This window comes from Piliocolobus tephrosceles, chromosome 15 (assembly GCF_002776525.5).
Source record: "Piliocolobus tephrosceles isolate RC106 chromosome 15, ASM277652v3, whole genome shotgun sequence".
NCBI lineage: Eukaryota > Metazoa > Chordata > Mammalia > Primates > Cercopithecidae > Piliocolobus > Piliocolobus tephrosceles.
The window spans coordinates 63,330,176-63,352,013 of NC_045448.1; the positions used below are offsets into that span (position 1 = coordinate 63,330,176).

The window sequence follows — 21,838 nt, forward strand, 5'->3', positions numbered from 1 at the left end:
CTTCCTTCCTTCCTTCCTTCCTTCCTTCCTTCCTTCCTTCCTTCCTTTTTTAGATAAGGTCTTCCTCTGTTGCCCAGGCTGGAGTGCAGTGGCTCAATCTCAGCTCACTGCAACCTTGGCCTCCCAGGTTCAAGAAATTGTCCTGCCTCAACCTCCCCAGTAGCTGGGATCACAGGTGTGTGCCACCACTCCCAACTGATTTTTGTATTTTTAGTAGAGACAGGGTTTCGCCATGTTGGCCAGGCTAGTCTCGAACTCCTGACCTCAGGTGATCCACCTGCCTCGGCCTCCCAAAGTGCTGGAATTACAGGCGTGAGCCACTGCACCTGGCTATAGAGATCATACTTAACATGTTTTGTGACTTGGTTTTCTTCCTTCACAGTGTACAATTGCTGCACAGTAAGTACCACATTAGAGTACAGATTTATGTACCATAATGATTTAACAATTCTTCTGCAGGTGGATGTTAAGATTGTTTCTAGTTTACTTGATAGTGTTATGAATAGCACTGCATTGGGCACAGAGTGAGACCCTGTCTCAAAAAAAAAAAAAAAAAAAAATTATGCACATGTGCATGATAGATTCCCAGATACTGGGATAGATTCCCAGAATGGAACTGTTCAGTCAAAAGGGACAGTTATTTTATTTTGATAGTTTTATTGCTGAAAGAATATCCCCATAACAGGCTATAACTGTTTATATTCCCACCAACAGTGTTTGAAATGCCTGTTTTTCACACCCTCAGCGATGCTAGCTATTACCGCATTTCTTAATTTTTGTCATTTTGATGGGTGAAAATGCTATCTAGTAATTATAATATCATTATATCTCATCATTATAATTTTATTTCCCTGATAATTAGTGATGTTGAGCATCTTGTTGTATGTTTATTAGCCATGTATTTTTTTCTGTGAATTGTTCATTCATAGCCATTGCCAACTTTCAATTGAAATAACTGCATTTTTTGTACTAATTTGTAGATCCTTATGTGTTCTATACATTGCTTGTTATATATCTTGCAAATATTTTCACCCTGTCATTTTTTCAGCATTGCAAATAGTGCCTTTCATAACACAGCAAGCTTTTAGGATTTATACGTTCAAATTTGTGTCTTTTATGCGGTACAGTGTAGTGGATAAATGTACAAGTTGTAGAGCCAGATTGCCTGTGTTAAGATTTCAGTTCCTCCGCTCACTAGCAATGTAACCTTAGGCAAGGTTTACAGTAGTTTTGTGCCCAGTTTTCTATCTTTAAAATGGAAATAGTAATAGTATCTACTTCCTAGGATTGTTTTGAGGAACAAATCAGATACTACAGTAAAGCACTTAGACTACTGCCTGGCAACTAGTAAGTGCTCTGTAAAAAGTAGCTTCTATTGTTATTTCTTCTGGTTTTGTGCCTTATTTAAGAAGGTCTTCTATGCCTCAAAAATGTAAAGATGTGTCACCACAGAAAAAATAGTTCGGCACAATTTTATCAGAGCATGGGATGCATTTGGAGGAGGGATAGTTGATTTTCCTCATGTGGAATAATCAGAGGCAATACTGCAAAGAGCTTTGCTGTATTAAAGAGTTTGAGCTTGATTGTGGAAGCAAAGAAAAAAACCTTGACAAATTACAAGCTAGAAAGAGTTGTATAAAAGATTCCTACACTTCTCAATTCATGATGGAAGGAGAAGATTGTTCAGTAAATGATACTGGGACTATTTGGGAAAAAATTAGCTCCTCACCTCACTACAAAAGGAATTATAAGTGGATGAGAAAGTTCATTGAAGAAAATCAAATAATCGAAACTAAAAGAGAATAGAAGTGAATATTTATTAAATCAGTGGGTAAAGAACAACAGGTCTGTGACCTGTTAAGAACCAGGCTGCACAGCAGGAGGTGAGTGGTGGGCAAGCAAGTTTTAACTCCTGAGCTCTGCCTCCTGTCAAATCAGTGGTGGCATTAGATTCTCATAGGAGTGTGAACCCTATGGTGAGCTGTGCATGCAAGGAATCTAAGTTGCACGCTCCTTATAAGAATCTAATGCCTGATGATCAGAGGTGGAACAGTTTCATACTGAAACCATCCCCTGCCCTCCACCCCAGCCCTGGTCCTGGGAAAATTGTCTCCTTGAAACTGGTCCCTGGTGTCAGAAAGATTGAGGACAGCTTTTCTAGAGGACAAATGATAGTCATATAAAAAAGTTTTTAAAGCATACATGTTTTAGATCCATTTATTTGACCAAAAGAAATTTATGTTAATGAAGTAATTTAGGATCAGCGTAAAGATTAAGAATTTTTCATCTAGTTGTCACTTACAAAAAATTGAAAACAACCCAAATGTCCAAAAATACGGGATTAGTTAAATTATGTCCGTAAAATGGAATATTGCCATTCTAAATTTTATAATGGTATGGTATTTATTGATATAGAACTATATTCATTATATTTAAAAAGCAGTTTGCAAAAGAATGTATCCAGTATATGATCCAGTTTCTTAAAAATAAATACAAATAAAGTAGAAAAACAACAAAATGTAAAAATACATATCTTTGGTGGACTTATGTGTAATCTTGTTCTTTGTTTATGTCTTTGTATTTTCTTTTCTTTTCTTTTTTTCTTTTTTCTTTTTTTTTTTTTTACAATGAACCTGCATTACTTATGTCTGTATATTTATTTATTTGTTTTTTGAAACAGAGTCTCACTCTGTCACCCAGGATGGAGGACAGTGGCACAGTCTTGGCTCACTGCAACCTCTTCCTCCAAGGTTCAGGCAATTCTCCCATCTCAGCTTCCTGAGTAGCTGGCACTACGGGTATACACCACCATACCTGACTAATTGTTTTGTATTTTTATTGGAGACAGGGTTTCACCATGTTGGCCAGGCTGGTCTCAAGCTCCTGACTTCAAACAGTCTACCCGCCTCAGCCTCCCAAAGTGCTGGGATTACAGGTGTGAGCCACTGCACCCAGCCTGTATATTTAAAGTGAGTTTCTTGTAGATAATATAAAGTTGGGTCTTGTTTTTTGAATCACTCTGACAATCGCTAGTTGCTGCATTTAGAACCTTTATGTTCAAAGTGATCATTGACATCATTGAATTAATGTGTACTTCATTTGTTACTATTTTCTGTGTTTTGTTTTGTTTTGTTTTTTTTTTCCTGAGTCAGGGTCTCACTCTGTCATTTAGGCTGGAGCACAGTGGCGCAATTGTGGCTCACTGCAGCCTCGACTTTCTGGGCTCAAGTGATCATCCTGTATCAGCCTCCTGAGGAGCTGGGAATACAGGCATGTACCACCATGCTTGGCTAATTTTTTAATATTTTTTTTTGTAGAGACAGGATCTCACTATGTTGCCCAAGTTGATCTTGAACTCCTAGACTCAAGTGATCCTCTTGTCTTGACCTCCCAAAGTGCTGGGATTGCAGGCATGAGCCACCGTGCCCAGCCTATTACTATTTTTTAATTGTGGTCCTTGTTCTTTATATCTATTTTTGTCTTCCACCCTTCTGCTTTTTGTGGTTTTTAGTTTGCTTTTGTTTTTTGGGTTTTCTTTTCTTTTCTTTTCTTTTTTTTTTTTTTTTTGTGAGATAGAGTCTTGCTGTGTCACCCAGTTTGGAATACAGTGGCGCAATCACAGTTCACTGCAGCCTCAACCTCTTGGGCTCAACAAATCCTCCCACCTCAGCCTCCTTCGTAGCTGAGACCACAGGCATGCACGACCACATCCCGCTAATTTTTTCATAGAGAGATGTTATCTCTGTATATTGCCTAGCTGATCTTGAACTCCTGTATTCAAGCAATCTTCTTGCCTCGGCTTCCCAAAGTGTTGGGATTACAGGCGTGGGCCACCACACTTGGCTTAATTGAGCATTTTATATGATTCCACTTTCTTTCTTTTCTTAGCTTCTCAGTTAATTGTTAAAATTTTTTTTTTTAATTTTAGTTTTTTAGTTCCCCCAGAGTTTGCAGTCTACAACTAATCCAAGCCCACTTTCAAATAACACCATGCCACTTCACAGGTAGTGGAAGTACCTTTTAATAACACAGTAATCCTGTTTTCTCTCTCTAGTCTCTTACGTCATTGCTGCCATTCTTTTTACTTGTATATAAGCATACAAAAACATTTATAGTCACCCCTCAGGATCTGCAGAGATTGGTTCCAGGACCCCTTGCAGAACCCACAGATATGAAAAGTTGGCAGTCCTTATATGTGAGTTTTCTATCCTGCAAATACTGTATTTTCAGTTTGCATTTTGTTGCAAATATGGAACCCACTGACACTGAGGGCTGACTATATTTACTGAAAAAATTTGTGTATAAGTGGATCCACGCAGTTCAAATCTGTGTTGTTCACGGGACAATTATATATATGCATAACCATACATAATTTATACAGTGTTGCAATTATTACTTTACACAAACTGTTATCTATTAGATCAGTTAAGAATAAGAAAAAAAGGCTGGGCGTGGTGGCTCATGCCTGTTATCTCAGCGCTTTGGGAGACCAAGGCAGGCGGATCACCTGAGGTTGGGAGTTTGAGACTAGCCTGACCAACACGGAGAAACCCCATCTCTACTAAAAATACAAAATTAGCCAGGTGTGGTGGCACATGCCTGCAATCCTAGCTACTTGGGAGGCTGAGGCAGGAGAATCACTTGAACCCAGGAGGCTGAGGTTGCAGGGAGCCGAGTTGGCACCATTGCACTCCAGCCTGGGCAACAAGAGCGAAACTCCGCCTCAAAAAAAAAAAAAGAAAAAAATGTTAGTTTTATCTTCATTTATTCCTCCTTTGGTGCTCTTCCTTTCTTTACATAGATTTTACTTTCTAGCCTGTTATTTTTTCTTCTCTCTAAAGAATTTCTTTTAACATTTCTTGCAAAGGAGATCTACTGGCAACAAAATATCTCAATTTTTGTTTGTCTGAGAAAGTCTTTATTTCTCCTTGACTTTTGAAGAGTAAGTTCACAGGGTGCAGAATTCTAGGTTGGTGGGCTTTTTCTCTTAAAACTTTAAAATATTTCACTCCACACTTGTTTGCATGGTTTCTGAGAAGTGGGAAGTAATTATTTTATTTGTTTCTCTATAGGTAAGGTGTTTATTTCTTCTGGCTTCTTTCAAGATATGCCAGACTGGGCAATGAGGCTCAACCCTGTAGTCCCAGCACCTTGGGAGGCCAAGGTGGGAGGATCACTTGAGGCCAGGTGTTTATTCCAACCTGGCCAACAAGGCGAGACCCTGTCTCTAAAAAAAAAAAAAAAAAAAGAAAGAAAAGTAAATTATATGCCTGGGTGTAGGTTTCTTGGCCTTTATCCTGTTTGGTGTCCTCTGAGCTCTCTAGATCTGTGGTTTGATGTCTGACATTAATTTGGGGGAAATTACAAGTCATTTCAAATATTTTTTTTCTGTTTTTTTTTTTTTTTTTCCTCTGCTTCTGGTATTTCCATTGTGCATATTGACATCTTTTGTAGTTGTCCCACAGTCCTTGGCTACTCTATTTTTTTTTCCAGTCTTTGTATCTCTTTGCTTTTCATCTTTGAAGGTTTCTATTGTGCTATTCTTGAAATCAGAGACTCTTTGTCCAGCTGTATCTAGACTAATAAGCCCGTCAAAGGCATTCTTAATTTCTGTTATAGTGTTTTTGATCTCTAGCATTTCTTATTGGTTTTTTCTTAGATTTCTATCATTCTGGTCTTACATGCTGTCTGCTTTATCTGTTAGAGCCCTTAGCATATTAATTATCATTTTAAATTATTGGTCTGATTATTCCACCATGTCTTCCATATCTGAGTCTGGTTCTTACGCTTGCTCTGTCGCTTCAAACTGTGGGATTTTCTTTTTGGTTTTGTTTTTTTTCTTTTAGTATGCCTGGTAATTTTTTCTTGACAGCCAGTTGTGATTTCCTGGGTAAAAGGAAGTGCTGTAAATAGGCCTTGAATAATGTGTGGAGGAGGGAAGCATTCTTTATTCCTATGATTAGGTCTTAGTCTTAGAGTTAGCCTTTGCCTCTGTGTTGTGAACTTCATAAGTGTTTCAGTATTTTCTTCTCCCTTCTTATGTGGGGCAGGATGGCTACAGTGGGCTGGAGTTGAGTATTTCTCTTCTCCCAGATTAGACTCTAATAAAAGCCCAGCAGGTTAGACTCTGGTTAAACAGTTTCTCTTGAGGGCAGACCTTGGTAAGAGCAGAGTAGGCGGGGCTCATGCCTGTAATCCCAGCACTTTGGGAGGCCAAGGTGGGTAGGTCACGAGGTCAGGAGTTCGAGACCAGCCTGACCAACATTGTGAAACTCTGTCTCGATTAAAACTACAAAAATTAACCAGGCATGATCGCGTGTGTCTCTAATTCCAGCTACTTGGGAGGCTGAGGCAGGAGAATCACTTGAACCCGGGAAGGCAGAGGTTGCAGTGAGCCAAGATCGCGCTATTGCACTCCAGCCTGGGCAACAGAGCGAGACTACATCTCAAAAAACAAACAAACAAACAAACAAAAAAAAACAAGAAGAACAGAGTACCCTTGTGTTTTAAAATGGTTCCTTCTCCCCTCTCCCCCAGCTGGAAGTCCAAGGGAATTTTCTACTGTAGTTTCTGTGAGAACCTGATCAAGCTCTTGGAAGGAAAACTCACAGAAGCATGCGGTTGCCCTGTGACCTCATCCCCCTGGAGTTTTTTTGTTTTTTGTTTTTATAATTTCAATTTTTATTTTAGATTCAAGGGGTACATGTGCAGGTTCGCTGCATGGATAGATTGTGTGTTGCTAAGGTTTGGGATATGGATCCTGTCAGCCAGATAGTGAGCAGAGTACCCAATAGGTAGTTTTTCAACCCACCGCTCTGTCACTCCCTCAACTAGTAGTCTGCAGTGTCCATTGTTCCCATCTTTATGTCCATGTGTACCTAAATGTTTAGTTCCCATTGATAAGTGAGTACATACAGTATTTGGTTTTTGTTCCTGTGTTAATTTGCTTAGGATTTTGGCCTTCAGCTATATCCATGATTTGTCTATACCTAGCCTCTAGAAAATACCTCCAAAAAATTTTTTTTTGCTGTCCTGTGCAAAACTCAGAAATACCAAAAATACTTTCGACATAAAGATATTCACCACACCACTCTTTCTAAGAATGACAAACTCAAAGGGACATACATGTTTAGTAATAGGGAATAGTTATGTAAATTTGTAGTAGAACCATATTGCAGAATGATACACAACTTCTAAAATTTAGGTTTACAAAGTTCTAATGTTAAAAAAATTAGGAGTTTTATAAATGGTATCATGTGAACTATTTTTAAAAGACTAGAGAAAATATCTCAAAATATGTACAGTGGTATCAACAAGTTGGTAAAGTTTTAAGGGGTTCTTTTTTGTACTTCTCTGTATATTTATAATTTTCTGTGGTGATTTTTCTCATGTAATCAGAAAGAAAGTATAGAATTTAAAAAAAAAAGATGATCTCCCTTACAGAATCACAGAAGATGAAACTGAGGTGTGTATGAGACTAGAGAAAGGGAGACAAGTCCAGAGGCTTTAGCAGTAGTGTGCTCACAGATGATGGGGCTTGCTTGAATTTGGGGAGAAGTGACAGTGGAGATGGGTGGAAGAGTCTAGATTCTGGAGAGATTTAGCAGTTAGAGCCAACTTGTTTTGATGAGTCTTGAGATTAAGAGGCTTGATGGTTGGCAGTATAATTCACTAAGATGAGAAACTAAGAGGAGAAACAACTTAAGGAGTGGAGATGAGTTCAGTTTGGCTATGTTGAGTTTGTAATGTGGGTAAAATGAACAGAGGGCACTTGGATGCTTATATCCGGAGCTCAGGAATAGGTCTGTCTAGTGTTGAAGATTTAGGAGTCATTATCAGCACATGCATTCAAGGCCAGGCCATGGAACATGTAATCGTTGGGTACTAGGTCTTTTTTAAACTAACAGATTATTATATTTATCTCAGAACATGTAATGGAAACTAAGTTTAAAATCTGCTAGTTTTGTTTCTTGTTTAAGGTTAAATAAACAAGTGTATAAAATAGCATGACTAAATTTTTTGTTGCTTTCTTTAGGGTTACAGGGGAAAGGATTCATATAAACTGCCCTTACCAACTTTATAGTCAACTTGAGGTTAGGATTACTTTAATAATTTTTTTGTTTTCAATTTGGACATTCTATAACCCATTTAGACCTTTGACCTAAACACTTTAAATTGTATTTTAATGTGTATCTGTAGTTTCCTTCTAAGAAGGTTGAGGATTTTTATTTGGAATTTTTAAGGCATAAGTTAGATTTTATTCTAAAATCAATATAATTTTTACAATGTTTATGAGTGTATATCTGAACCAATTTTTAATGTTGATTCTTTCTCTTTTACATTTGTGCTACCAAACTCTCTTCCATCCGACCATCTAAGTTGGTTATTTTAGCTGATATGGTTTCTAATTAAGTCTTTTTGGTTGAGAGAGCTCCCTGTGGCACGTCTGCTTTAGCATTTAATTGCTCCATGGACTCTAAATTAAATTTTGTAGTATTCCATTTTGGTCTGCTGATGAAGCAGAGATGTTTTCAGCATGGCCTGAGAAATGTGGTACTTGTGACAGCTTGGAGGACCAGCATCACAATTTTGAAAAGTAAGAACTGTTTAACTTATAGATTGACTTTTTATCATTTGACAGTAAAATTTAAAGTGTTACCACAGAGTTAAATGAGAGAATGCCAGGCCTATAATAGGCTCTTATTAATTATTTATAGAATAATGCAAAAGTCATTGGTCTTGATAGTATAGCATATCAAATTATTTTGATTCAGAAAGAGTGAAGTCTTGAGAGTTTTTAGGTTGAAGTTGAATGAAAAGTACTGGCAAATAAATTTTATAACTGCTAGATACAGTGTAAGGTGTTCTTGCATTGGGGTGACAAGTTGGATTAAAAAACTTCTAAGGTCTCTTCTAATGGTTTTGATTCTTTAGTCAGTAGAAAAAGTGGATATTTACAAAAATAATTGGGTGTTTGAATTCTTTACATTTTGAAATAATTCACATAATCATGAGACAGAGAAGATCTGATCACTGATACTTTTAAGTCCAGTGCTGTGATTTGAATGTGTCCCCCAAAGTTCTTGTGTTGGAAATGTAATTAATCCCCAATGCAACAGTGTTGAGAGGAGGGAACTTTAAGAGGTGATTAGATCATGAGGGCTCTACCCTCATGAACGGATTAATGTTATTATGGGAGTAGGTTCTTTATTGTGAGAGTGGGTTTGTTATAAAAATGAGTTTAGCCCTCTCCTTCTCTTGCTCTCATGCTTACTTTTGGTTTTGACAAGCTCTCTTGCCCTTCCACCTTTTACCTTGGGATAATGCAGCAAGAAACCCCTCACCAGATGCTGGCTCCTTGAGTTGGTCTTTTTAGGCTCTAGAACTGTGAGCCAACTAAGTTTTTTTTCTTAATAAATTACCCAGTCTCTGATACTCTGTTACAGCAGCAAAAAATGGACTAAGACAGAAAATTGGTACTGAGAAGTGAGATTGTTGCTATAACAAAAACACTTGAAAATGTGAAAGTGGTTTTGAAGCTTGGTGAAAGGTAGAGGCTGGAAGAATTTGGTGAAGCAGGCTAGAAAATGCCTAGATTCCTATGAATTAGAGCATTGAGGGTAGTTTGGTGTGGGCTTAGAAGAATACAAGAGCTGTAGGGAAAGCCTAGCTCTTTTCAGAGGTTATTTCAGTTGTCATTAGGATACCAGTAGAAATACAGACAGTAAAGGCTATTCTGAGGAGGTCTCAGAGGGAAATGAGGAAGAAGGTATTGGGAACTAGAATAAAGACCATCCTTATTATGAACTTGCAAAGAATTTGGCTAAATTATGTCTATGTCCAAGGGCTTTATGGAAGGTAAAATTTAAGAGTAATGAACTAGGATATCTGGTGGAAGAAATAACTAAGTGAAATATTCAAGGAGATGCATGGATACTTTTCACTACATGTAGTGAGATGTGAGTGGAGAGAAATTATTTAAAGGCAGAATTTACAATTAAAAGAAAAGCAGAACACAAGAAGTTGGAAAATTCATAGCCTGACCATTTAAAGAGTGAAAAGGCATCTTTAGGAGAGCAAACTAAGGGTTTAGCTAAGCAACCGCTTACTAAAGAGATTAGTACATTTGCTAAAGAGAGTACAACTAGAAGGGAGCCAGGTGCTATTCATCAAGACAATGAGAGAATAACCCCACAAGCAGTGTGATTTTCCAGGCTGCCTGTCCCATCACAGGCTTAGAACTCTAGGAGGGTAGAATGACTTCAGGAGATGGGCCTGGGGTGCCCTCAACAGGCTTACTGCCCAGAGCCACCTCAGTACTCTGTTTCCTGAATTCCAGCTCAGTAGTTTTTAGCCACCCCAGCCTTGGCTGTGGTTCAAGCAGGCCAAGGTACTGCTTGTGCTGCAGCTCTGCAGGACTCAATCGGTAGGCCTTGGTGGCATCCATGTGATGTTAAGTCTGCAGGCCTGTACGAATGCAAAAACTTTGGGGGCATGGATACCTCTACCTAGATTTCAAAGGATGTCATGGATAGCTTGGGGGCCCAGGAAGAAACTTGTTCCAGAGGTGAAGTCACCACAGAGAGTCCCCACTAGGGCAGTGTCTAGTGGAGCCATGGGAGCAAGATTACAGCAGAGAGTCCTCACCTAGGCAATACTTACTGGAGCTGTGGGGATGAGGCCACCTGAGATACCCCAAAACAGTGAGCTACCACTGTGCAACTCCAGCCTGGGAAAGCTGCAGGCATGAAACTCCAACCCATCAGAGATGCTGGGTGGACTGAGTCCAGCAGAGCCATAGGGGCAGGGTTGCCTGAGGCCTGTCCCTGTGGCTTTGCTCATGTGCCCCAATGTGCCTAGGATGTGGGTTGTGGAGCCCTAAGCGATCATTCTTCAGTTTTAGGACTTAATGTTATTTTCCCTGTTGGGTTTTAGACTTTCTTGAAACTAGTTACTCCTTTCTTCTTGCCTATTTCTCTCTTTTGGAATGGGAATGTCAATCCTGTGTCTGACCCACCATTGTATTTTGGAAGTAGATGACTTGTTTAATTTCACAGGTTCACAACTGGAGTGGAATTTGCTTTATAGTGAATCATGCCTTGAGTCTCACCAATATCTGCTTTAGATGAGACTCTATACTTGGACTTTTGAATTAGTGCTGGAATCGGTTAAGACTTTGGGATTATTGGGATGGAATGAATGTATTTTGCATGTGAGAAAGACATGAATTTTGGGGGCTGTGATGGAATGCTGTGGTTTGAATGTGTCTTCCAAAGTTCATGTGTTGGAAAAGTAATCCCCAGTACAACAGTGTTGAGAGGTGGGAATTGTATGAGGTGATAAGATCTTGAGTCCTCTGCCTTTATGAATGCATTAATTTCACCATCTTGAGAGCATGTTCTTTATTGGGAGAGTAGCTTGGCTATAAAAGCAAGTTTGGTCTCTTATTGCCTGCTGTTTTGTCATTTGACCTTCTGCCATGGGATGACACAGCAAGAAGATTCTCACAAGATCCCGGCCCCTTGACATTGGACTATCTGCCCTCCAGAGCTGTGAGAAATAAATTCATTTTCTTTGTAAATTACCAGTCTCTGGTATTCTGTTATAGTAGCACAAAATGGATTAACACAGCCAGCGTTAATCTACTCACATGTTCTTAGAATGCCAGTAAGAATTATGTTGCCCATCACTTTATTTTGTGGTACCCTGATTCGGTAGTACTCAGAACAGAACTTAAGAGTTCTAATGGATAACGGCATGAACAGAATCAGGCACTAGACTGAGACTCTAGAAGGGTATGGTGCTGCAAGCAGTGATTTATTATCAGGTACTTACTATTGGCCTATGGTGATGTTAAGGCATAGCATCTAAACCGACAGAACAACAAAGGCATGACATGTTGCATTGGTAATCATAGGTCCACATCTAGAGAATTCCAGTAAAATAAATTTGAAACGATACTACATTGAAGACTTTAGGTCAAAGTGGGACAGGTGAACATTAGAGTATTAGTCTTTTTAATATGCCCTGTGACAAAGTGAAAAGTATGCATAAAGAAATTATGCTGCATTGCAAAGGACAAAGTTATTCAAGAAAAAGCACTTACGAGATTATTTGAGCTTTGAAGTAGCCACTTTTCCTGGAACACCACTTTTTACTTGAAAAAACTAACTGTGATTATTCACCCTTGGGTATTTGGCAAATATTTTATTGAAACAGAGCAAAGTGAGCCTGCCACTTAAAGGTAGACAACTGAAATTATATGTCAGTGACAAAATTTGAGCTTTCAATTGAAAATTAGAGACCTTGCAATTGATAGTTTCCCAGTGCTTGAAGATTTTTCTGATGGAATTGGTGAAGATACAAACAAATGTGATTTTGGGGGGATATTATATATTGCAATGTGTCAATATCTGCATGATTCAGAGAATCAATATTTTTCAAATGACTGTAACGTTGCAAAGTCATGCCTGGATAAAAGATTCATTCAGTATGCCTGATAGAGCAATGGATTTTAATGTAACAGAGTTTAAAAAGTTCCTTGATAAAGTTTCAGGCTCTGTGTTACCATTAGCCTTTAAGAAACTACTACTCGAGTTTTGGTATAAAATCAAATATGAAGACTTGAAATTATCTGAAAAGAGTAATTAAAATACTCCCATATTTTCCAGCTACGTATCTGTGTGATACTTGATTTTTTCCTTCATACACTGCAACCAAAACAATCTGTATCACACAGATTGAATATAGGACTAGAGCTGTCTGTTAAACCAGACATTAAAGAGAGTTTAGAGAGAGATAAAGACATTGAAGAGATTTACAAAAATGTAAAATAGAGACACTCTTCTTATTACATTATTTTGTATAGAAAGTATATTTATTCTTCATAAAACATATTAATATATGAACTTATTATTTTTAAATGAATGAAATATTTTCTAGATTTTTAACTTTTAGTAGAGTAAATATTGATAGATATAACCCACGTAAACAGAAGCTCTTTGAAGTTCTCAAATAAAGTGTGTAAAGGGTCTTAAGACAAAAACCCTTGAGAACTGTTAGTCTAAACTCTCCAGGTAAAAGCCAGTGATTATCAGACTATATCAAAATTGTTTTTGGATATATGCTGTTTATAAGAGACAGTCCTAAAATAAGAGGAGGTTAAATGTCAGAAGGAGGAAGAAGAGCCTGTAAAGAAGACTGTGGCTTCGGTTAGGGGATAATCTGTGTATGGAGTTGTCATGGATTTAGCTAGTTTAAGACAGGGCTCTTTTCTCGCCTAACTCTCCTAATTCTGTAATGTCTCTGGCATCTGATTTGCCCACAGTGCTTTTGGAATAGCTTTCTAAGGTGTTACTGAAGTGGCTCACTGCCTTCACTCCTTTTTCCCCTGACATAAACCAAATGAAGGAATACCTATTTTGCTCCATTTCTCCACACACCCAGGGTCCCTTCTACCTGTTTATGCCCTTTCTGGCTTGGAGAAACCTCTGCCCAGCTGTACAAATGGAAACAGACTGTACAGTTCTTGTTACCTCGCATCTTTTTCTCCTGTTTAGGAGAGGTACGATAAAGGAATGTGCAAAAAATCTTGAACAGAAGAAACTAATGATGTAAAGGTACTTTGAAGTGTTGTAAGTCCTAGAATTACACTTCATTCACTTAACAAGTATTTATTAAGCAATGGCTATATGCTGTGGTTCTAGGGCTAGGATAAAGTGGTGAGCAAGGAAACCGTATTTGCATATTTGCTCATGTAAGCTAAGGAGAAAAAGTAAAGGGGAATATGAAATATGTATATTGGGAGTGTGGTTGAAATTTTAGGTAAAGTGGGTAGAGAAGGCCTCTCTGGGAGAGTGAGTTTTAGTAAAAGACTTGAAGGAAGTGGGTGAGCTAGCCGTATAATATGTATGAGAGGAACATTCCTAGTAATAGAAATAGCAAGTGCAGAGCCTCTAAGGGAGACGCATACCTGGTGCATTGGAGAAAGTAAGGAGGCCAGTATATTGGAGCAGAAAAAAAGAGCAATAGCATAGTCGATAAGATCAAAGAGCAAAGTCAGGAAGCCCTGGTGGTATAGGGTCTGTCAGTCCAGTAAGGGCTTTTTGGCTTTTACTCTGGGGCAATTGAAGGCTTTTGAATAGAGGAATGAGATAATCTGGCTTTACCAAGATCATCATAGTTTCTGTGTTGGGAATAATTGCAGGGCAAAGGCAGGAGCAGCAAGATTAGTTTAAAGGATATTGTGTTAATCCAGTTGAGAGAAAATACAGTATCAAGTACATATACAGTGTGCTCAAAATTGTGTAAGAGTGTGTGTGTGTTCAGAGGGAGGGGTGGTAAATTGAAAAAAGGGGTTTATTATAAGGTTTATTACTGGGAATTTTGCCCAGATTATGAGCGGCTCCTCAACTCTTTCACTTAATCGTTCCTTGATTCGTGCACTTTAGTAAAATATTCCATGATCTCACATTTGAAAATTTCTACTCCTACTTTCCTTATCACATAGAGAATATAATAATTTGGTGCTGTAAGTGATTTTACATAAAAATGCTCCTGTCATAAAAGTGGACAGCAGTATATACACAGCAGTTAAATATTTTTTAAGTACCCGTGGAACATTTGTGAAAAATACAGGTGTACAATTAAAAAACTTTTTAATGGTATGCCTGTATAGGGCACTAACATGAATGGAACTTGCAGGCTGGAAGTTGCTCTGGTTAAGTCAGTGAGTGAGTGGTGAGTGTACAGTAATGTCCTAGACCTTCACGTTCACTCACCACTCACTCACTGACTTAACCAGAGCAACTTCCAGCCTGCAACTCCATTCATGTTAGTGCCCTATATAGGCACACCATTTAAAAAGTTTTTTAAATGGTACACCTGTATTTTTACTGCACCTTTTCCATGTTTAGATATGTTTACATGCACAAAACTTACCATTGTGTTAGAATTGCATGCAGTATTCAGTACAGTAACATGCTGTACAGGTTTGTAGCCTCAGAGCCATAGGCTATAGCCGAGATTGTGCCACTGCACTGCAGCCTGGGTGACAGAGCGACACTCCATCTCAAAAAAGCAAAAAAAAAAAAAACAAACCTGCTTCAACCCATATGTCCATCAACAATAAAATGGATAGATAAATTGTAGAAAGTTCAATTCCTGGATATCCTTGTTAACTTTCTGTCTCATTGATCTGTCTAATGTTGACAGTAGGATGTTAAAGTCTCCCATATCAGTTGAAACTCTCTAGCAGTATGAGAGAGTTTGCATTGTTTCACATTCTTATTAATACTTGGTAATGTCCAGCTTTACAAAATATTTGCCAGTCTGAGAGTGTGAAACTGAGGCTTAGATACATGAAGAAATCTGCCAAAGATTAACCAGTGAATAAGTGCTGGTGCCACATTCGAATCCAGGTTTGTCTGATTCCAACTACAATAGGCTGTATTTCAAAGACATGGAAATATATAGGCTAAGTCTTTTTCTGACAATGAGAATAGTTACGAAAAATGAGTGACATTTTTAAATTAAAATAATTTTGTGTAATAACTTAGGGGAAGTGTTTCTGAAAATATGATTTTAGATTAACTGGATCAGAATCTCCTGGTAGTGGTGGTGTACTTGTGTGTGTGGGGGGATATTACTTTTCAGTAATCAGATTCCTAAGTCCATCTTTAGGTCTACTAATTTAGGATCTCTAGTGGTGGGATCCAGGCATTAACATTTTTAATAATGTTTCTTAATTTTGTTTTTGGTTTTTAGTAAACTTTAAAGTTTAAGAACCTTTGCTGTAGGGATTTTGAACTGACTTCAAAAATACTGCCAGATGCACATACAAACAGATATTTAAACATAGGCCCAGAGACAGATATTCAGACAGATATTCAACATTCCCTTTTTTATTGACTCTTATCTCCAAACTTTCATTTTCTACCAGTTCCTCTTACTCTTTTTTCTCTCATTCTTGTTCTTTTGTCCAACCCACATGTGATCTGAAGTAGCATTAGGACCCTGGCAACAATAACAGTAATTCTCTCTAAACTGTCCCTCCCTGGCTGATCCCTAGTCCCTTTAAGGACTATAGGATCCAAAAGACATGCTTGTTTGAGTGCAGTCAATTATTTCATTCCTCTTATAGAACTGATTATAGCAGTGATGTCCAAGATTGGGTGGGTACAGATTTAGACTTCATGGTTATAAAGAATGAAAATTCATTGAGTTGGGTTAGAGCTGTGAAAGATCCCCATATTTTCCCTCATTACTATTCTTCTTAAAATGTATATTCTGAGATAGCTAATTTTAAGGAGAGAACAGTGTCTGAGCTAGGTGGAGAATTACTATGAACACCATTCAAATTCCTTTTCCCGAAAGGGAGCCATTATATCAAGGACATAGTATATTAAGGACACAGACTCTAGTGAGGTCCTGTGTTAACTAATACTGGGAATGGATATCATAGACTCAAAAGAGCTGTATTCTACTTAGCTGACCAGACCTCAGACAGGGCTCTTTGCATTGTTCCTAAGCAAATAATTGCTTAGGTAGTACAGCTAATTGTATTTAGAATTTAGTAGCTTTTGTTACCTATTGTTTCAAAGATACTGATTTACCAGATGCTTAAAAAACACTTTTTTTTTTTTTTTGCCATGAACATGAGTTCAGCAGAAAAATTTTTCTGCATACTTTTTACTCCAAAAAACGGAATTGGCAGAATATGATAAATCTAGACTTTTGCAGAACCATTCTTAAACTAAGTTTTCAAAATTCTGCTCATTTCTATATTATCTTAATTTTTATAGCTTATTTGGTTATAAAATTAAATAATTATATCAAGGGATCAATGCCATACTTTGTGAAACAGATTTGTTTAACAAAAACTGAAAATAGTATGTGACAGTTTATGTCTCATGCTTTCAAAACAGAGGCTTTAAATTCTATATTATATGCGGAAATTGTTAGCTATTCTAAAGGTACAATGAGAGATTATTGTTCATATCAGTGTAATAAATTGATACTCTCTGATCGTACTTTTTCATTTTGCTCATTGTCAGAACCTTGGACCTTAATCTTATTCTTTGATTGACAGTAGCGACCAGGGAAAGAACACTTACATTGTTTGGTATAGTCACATCTGTTCAACTTGATTCAGCTGAGGATATTTGCATATTCTTAAGTATTTCTTCTGAGAGGGCTTAAATCCTTCTCAAGTGCTTGATGCATTTTTGAAATTCATTCATAAGGTATCTACATGCACTAATAGTTCTGTATATTATTGCTGTGCATAATCTGACAGATAAGACCACATTTTGAAATAAGGTATTCTTTAGGGACGCTACATTACATTTTTACTTGTTCCGTTGGGTAGAAATATCATGTTTTTTTTTAAAGATTGTTTTAATATTTTGATTAAATTAGTATATCCTTATTTTAGGCAAATTTTTCAAACATAGAAGAAATAAAGATTTATTAAATAATAGTTCAAAGGTATTAATGGTGGTTTTTCTTACCTTGGTTTGAAAATTGAATAATTTTGTGGAAAATAATTATAGAACTTGAATGGATGTCTGTTTGGCCTCCTTATTTTATAGAGAAGGTTACTGAGACTCAAGTTTTCTGACTTGCCCACGGTCACACAGCTTGAAAATTAAGATTTAAATTTTGGTCTTAATTCCCGTATCAGTAAACTACAAGAAATAGTGGTACATGATCTCTGATTTATTTTATTTACACATTATCCTACATCTAAAATTTTCCTTTTGCCATAGAACCTGCAGAGATTATGTCTTATTCATCATATCTTCCCAGAATTTACATGATGTCTTGTACAAAGTTAATGCACAACCAGTATTTTGCTGTCCTGTTTTCATTGTTCTCCTAGGCTATTATTCTATAAAGCATAGTTAAGAAACACAATAGCTTTAGTAATGGAATTTTAAGTACTTTTGATAGCAAATAGGTTTCATTTTGTGTTCTGTTTCTGATGAATTGGCAATAGCAATGTTGAGAAGAATTCTTGAGATCTGCTGGAGTCAGTGGTGTCTAGGCATAGGATCAGAAAGTCAACTGTTTCTTTTATGATATATGTGATTTTATGGGAGAGAGAACTATGGACTGACACAATAAAAAAAAGGCCTGGGGAAGAAATAAGACTCAAATTACAGGATACATAGGATTCAGATGTTTTAGACAAAAAAAAAAAAAATGGTAGAATGCCACCAAGGCTGGAAGTTATACTATAAATAATCATAGGCATTTAAAAAGGAGAAATATCATTAGGTTACATTAAATGTAATCAAAGCAAGGAAAACAACTGTTGAGTATTTGTTGATGCCTAGCCCTGTATTGGATCCTCTTCTCATAGTAACTCTGGAGTCTTTCTGTCCTAATTTTCATTCCTTGCTTCTCCTTTTCTGGTGTTTAGGGTTGTTCTAATCTTCTCTTGTTTCTGCCTGGGTTACCTCTTTCCAATTGCATATCTGCCTTACTTATTAATATAAAAGCTGTGATACAACTTCATTGTAATTTTATTTAGTTATTGTGTGATAGGAATTTAATAGGAGAAGGAAGTTTTCAATTATTATTTGATTTATTATTAAAATCGTACTGTAAAATATTTGACTATAAAATAACTCAAAATTATATACTTTTTTTTTCTTTAATCTTCCAGGAATCCCCTTCTGGTCGAAGGAAAGCTCTTGCTACTAGCAGCATCAATATGAAACAGTATGCAAGCCCTATGCCAACTCAGACTGATGTCAAGTTAAAATTCAAGCCATTATCTAAAAAAGTTGTATCTGCCACTCTTCAGTTTTCATTATCTTGCATCTTCCTGAGGGAAGGAAAAGCCACGTAAGTTTCTTTTGTCAAGTAAGCTGCCTTACATTGTGTTTCAGTATACCATAGCTTTTGACTTAGTAGACTGGCAACAGTTGAACATCTTACAACATACCAATCATTTTTGCCATTCTTTGTTTCAGAGGCTGAGTTAAGGGAACTCCTTGTTACTTATAAGTAGTCTCTTTTGACTCCAGAGAATGTACGGTAATATAAAAGTGATCACAGCTGGTTTCAAAATTTAAATTGAATATTTTAGGATATTTTAAGTGTTTTATATTTCAGTGTCTTCAGTGTAGTAGTGTGTACTCTGAAGTACACACAGTTCAATGTGTAGAACTGTTTGATGCAATTGAGACATGAGAGGAACCCAAAACGAAAAGTTTAGGATAAAAGGGATGAAATAATTAAGGGAACTGTTGCCAAATCATATTCTTTGGCTCAACCTTCCAAAAATTATGTAGGAGGGTACAGTTAGAAAATGATGGTAATCATTTTCTTTTCAAAAATCACTTTTTAAGTGCGGAGTCAGCATTGCACAAAGATTTCTAGATTCAGTTCTAGTCTCTTTAACGAGTAAAACTCTAATGTGACAAAATGAGGTGAAAATACCTACAAAAGGGGGAAAAAAGTAAGATTCACCCTGGTTATTGCATACAATCAAGTCAGGGGTAAGTGAATGTTACCGGTGTTGTGCAAGGGTTCGTACCTGAGTGGAGTGGAAGATGAAGAAACAGGAGAAATGGAAATTCTATACCTAGACTTAAAAGGTGAGAGGAAAGAGATAGCTGTGAACATTTTATCTAATCTGAATCACAGTTCTGAATGTATTTGACCTATTGGAATGTGGTTACTATAACTGGCCATGTCTACATGACTGATTAGACTGGATTCTGTGAGTTAGTCAAATGAGATGTTTGACACTCATCTACATGTCAACACATGACTTGTTAGATAACAGTAAGCCTCCTCACTGGAAAGTTGGATTCTAAGCCAGTGTAGTAGGGAGACAGTGCAGAATGGAAGCATCTTAGTCTTTCGTCTCAGGACCTTAAATTATAGACTTAAATACTGAGTAATTAAAAATAAAATTCTTACCCTGAAGTTTAAGCCAAAATAAAAGGAAAGGAAACACAGGAAGAAGAGAAACAAATTCAGAGAAGATCTTTTGAGGGTGGACTTCCTTCCACTGGGCAAAAGCTGTAAGTGAATCAGCGCCATTCACGGGAATCTGGGTGAGAAGAAATTCAGCCAAACCAAATGTCTCAATTTGAATTGAAAAGGAATTCTTTCCGGACACCCTAAACTCCCTCTCTACCTCTTCCTTCTTTGCCTTGTTACCCATTCCCCAAAGAAAAATATTCAGGGTTAAAATATGAGGAAATTTAAGTGGTATGAAATTAAGCAAGTTAACTTTTTTTTTTTTTTTTTGAGACAGAATCTCACTCTGTCACCCAGGCTGGAGTGCAGTGGCACGATCTCGGCTCACTGCAACCTCCACCTCCCGGGTTCAAGCGATTCTCCTGCCTCAGCCTCCTGAGTAGCTGGGATTACAGGTGTGCACCACCACACCTGGCTAATTTTTTATATTTTTGGTAGAGGCGGGGTTTCACCATGTTGGCCAGGCTGGTCTTGAACTCTTGACCTTAAGTGATCCGCCCACCTTGGCCTCCCAAAGTGTTGGGACTACAGGTGTGAACCACTGCGCCCAGCCAGCAAGTTAACATTTTAAGAATGACATTTTGAAATTGTCTCCTGTTGATAAGAGAGCAATTTGTAAGACATTCACGTAAGGTAATACAACTTTTTTGCTCGTGAAAACTTTGTGTCACTAAATTTAGTTTTAAAAGGGGAAATGACTTTGTTAACTCTAAGGCTTATATGAGATAAGATGCAAAGAATTTTTTAAAACCAGTTTAGTCTATAAAGCCATACTATATTTAGAAGATACTGACATATTAAGCATTACTTTACAAAGAAACAGTATCTTAATGTGACTTTCTGAATTTGGGGGAGGTGTAGCAAAGTAAAAATTAATCTGTAAATAATAGATATACATTTCATTCACTGTAGTTTATTTGAAATTTAAGGTGAAAATAGTACATGATGAAAATATAAATGATTTGACTTTTAGAATACTTAATATAAAGCTTATAAATTTGTACTTAAAATGCTTAAAACATTTTAAAAAGTTTATATTTATCGAATACATGGTATTTAACTTACAGTCAGCCAAGGTAATTTTTTTATCTTATAACTCTTAAAACTATGTTTTAAAAGTGCTTTTCTATGTTTTTAAAGTGCTTTTCCTGCTATAAGAGTTTCTTCACTTTTGGGAGGTTATAGCCCTGTTGGAAAAACAATGCACATTTAAACAAGATTTAAGTGTGATTTACAGGGGTTTACCACTTTGTTTCCCTGCTACCCACAAACTCAAAAGCCTACATGGACTTCAGATTTAAAATCTTGTTCTAATTCCTTTGGGAAGTTTGAATACTTTAAACTCTAGATCTTATCTGATTTGCAAACTGTCTCACTGTTTTTTGAAACAAGTTTTTGTTTCCAGACTTAATGCTCAGGAAACCGTACTTTAATTCCTTGAAGAAAATTTTAGGCAAGGCACAGTGGTTCACACCTGTAATCCCAACACTTTGGGAGCCTGAGGTGGGAGAATCACTTGAGCCCAGGAGTTTGAGACCAGCCTGAACCACAATGGCAAGACCCCCACTCTACAAAAATTTTAAAAATTAGCTGGGCATGGTGCTCCACGCCTGGGGTCCCAGCTACTCAGGAGGCTAAGGTGGGATGATTGCTTGAGTCCAGGAGGATGCAGTGAGCCATGTTCACACTGCTGCACTCCAGCCAGCCTGGCTTATAGAGTGAGACCCTGTCTGAAAAAAAAAGAAAAGAGTATTTTAGTCTTCCATATATATCTATAGCACAGAATTGAACTAATTCCTAACCAGTTAATTTTTTTATTATTATTTTATTTCAATCATTA

At 37.2% G+C, this 21,838-nt stretch overlaps 1 protein-coding gene across 9 annotated transcripts in view; it reads left to right on the top strand.

The window, feature by feature from the left end:
- EHBP1 (EH domain binding protein 1) overlaps positions 1-21,838 on the top strand; it is a 336,323-nt gene that overhangs the window by 94,553 nt on the left and 219,932 nt on the right. For all 9 annotated transcript variants that reach the window (XM_026447739.1, XM_026447738.1, XM_026447742.1 and 6 more), the window contains one exon: positions 18,671-18,852. In XM_026447739.1, the coding sequence (XP_026303524.1) occupies positions 18,671-18,852 (182 nt within the window). The remainder of the gene's footprint in view (positions 1-18,670; positions 18,853-21,838) is intronic.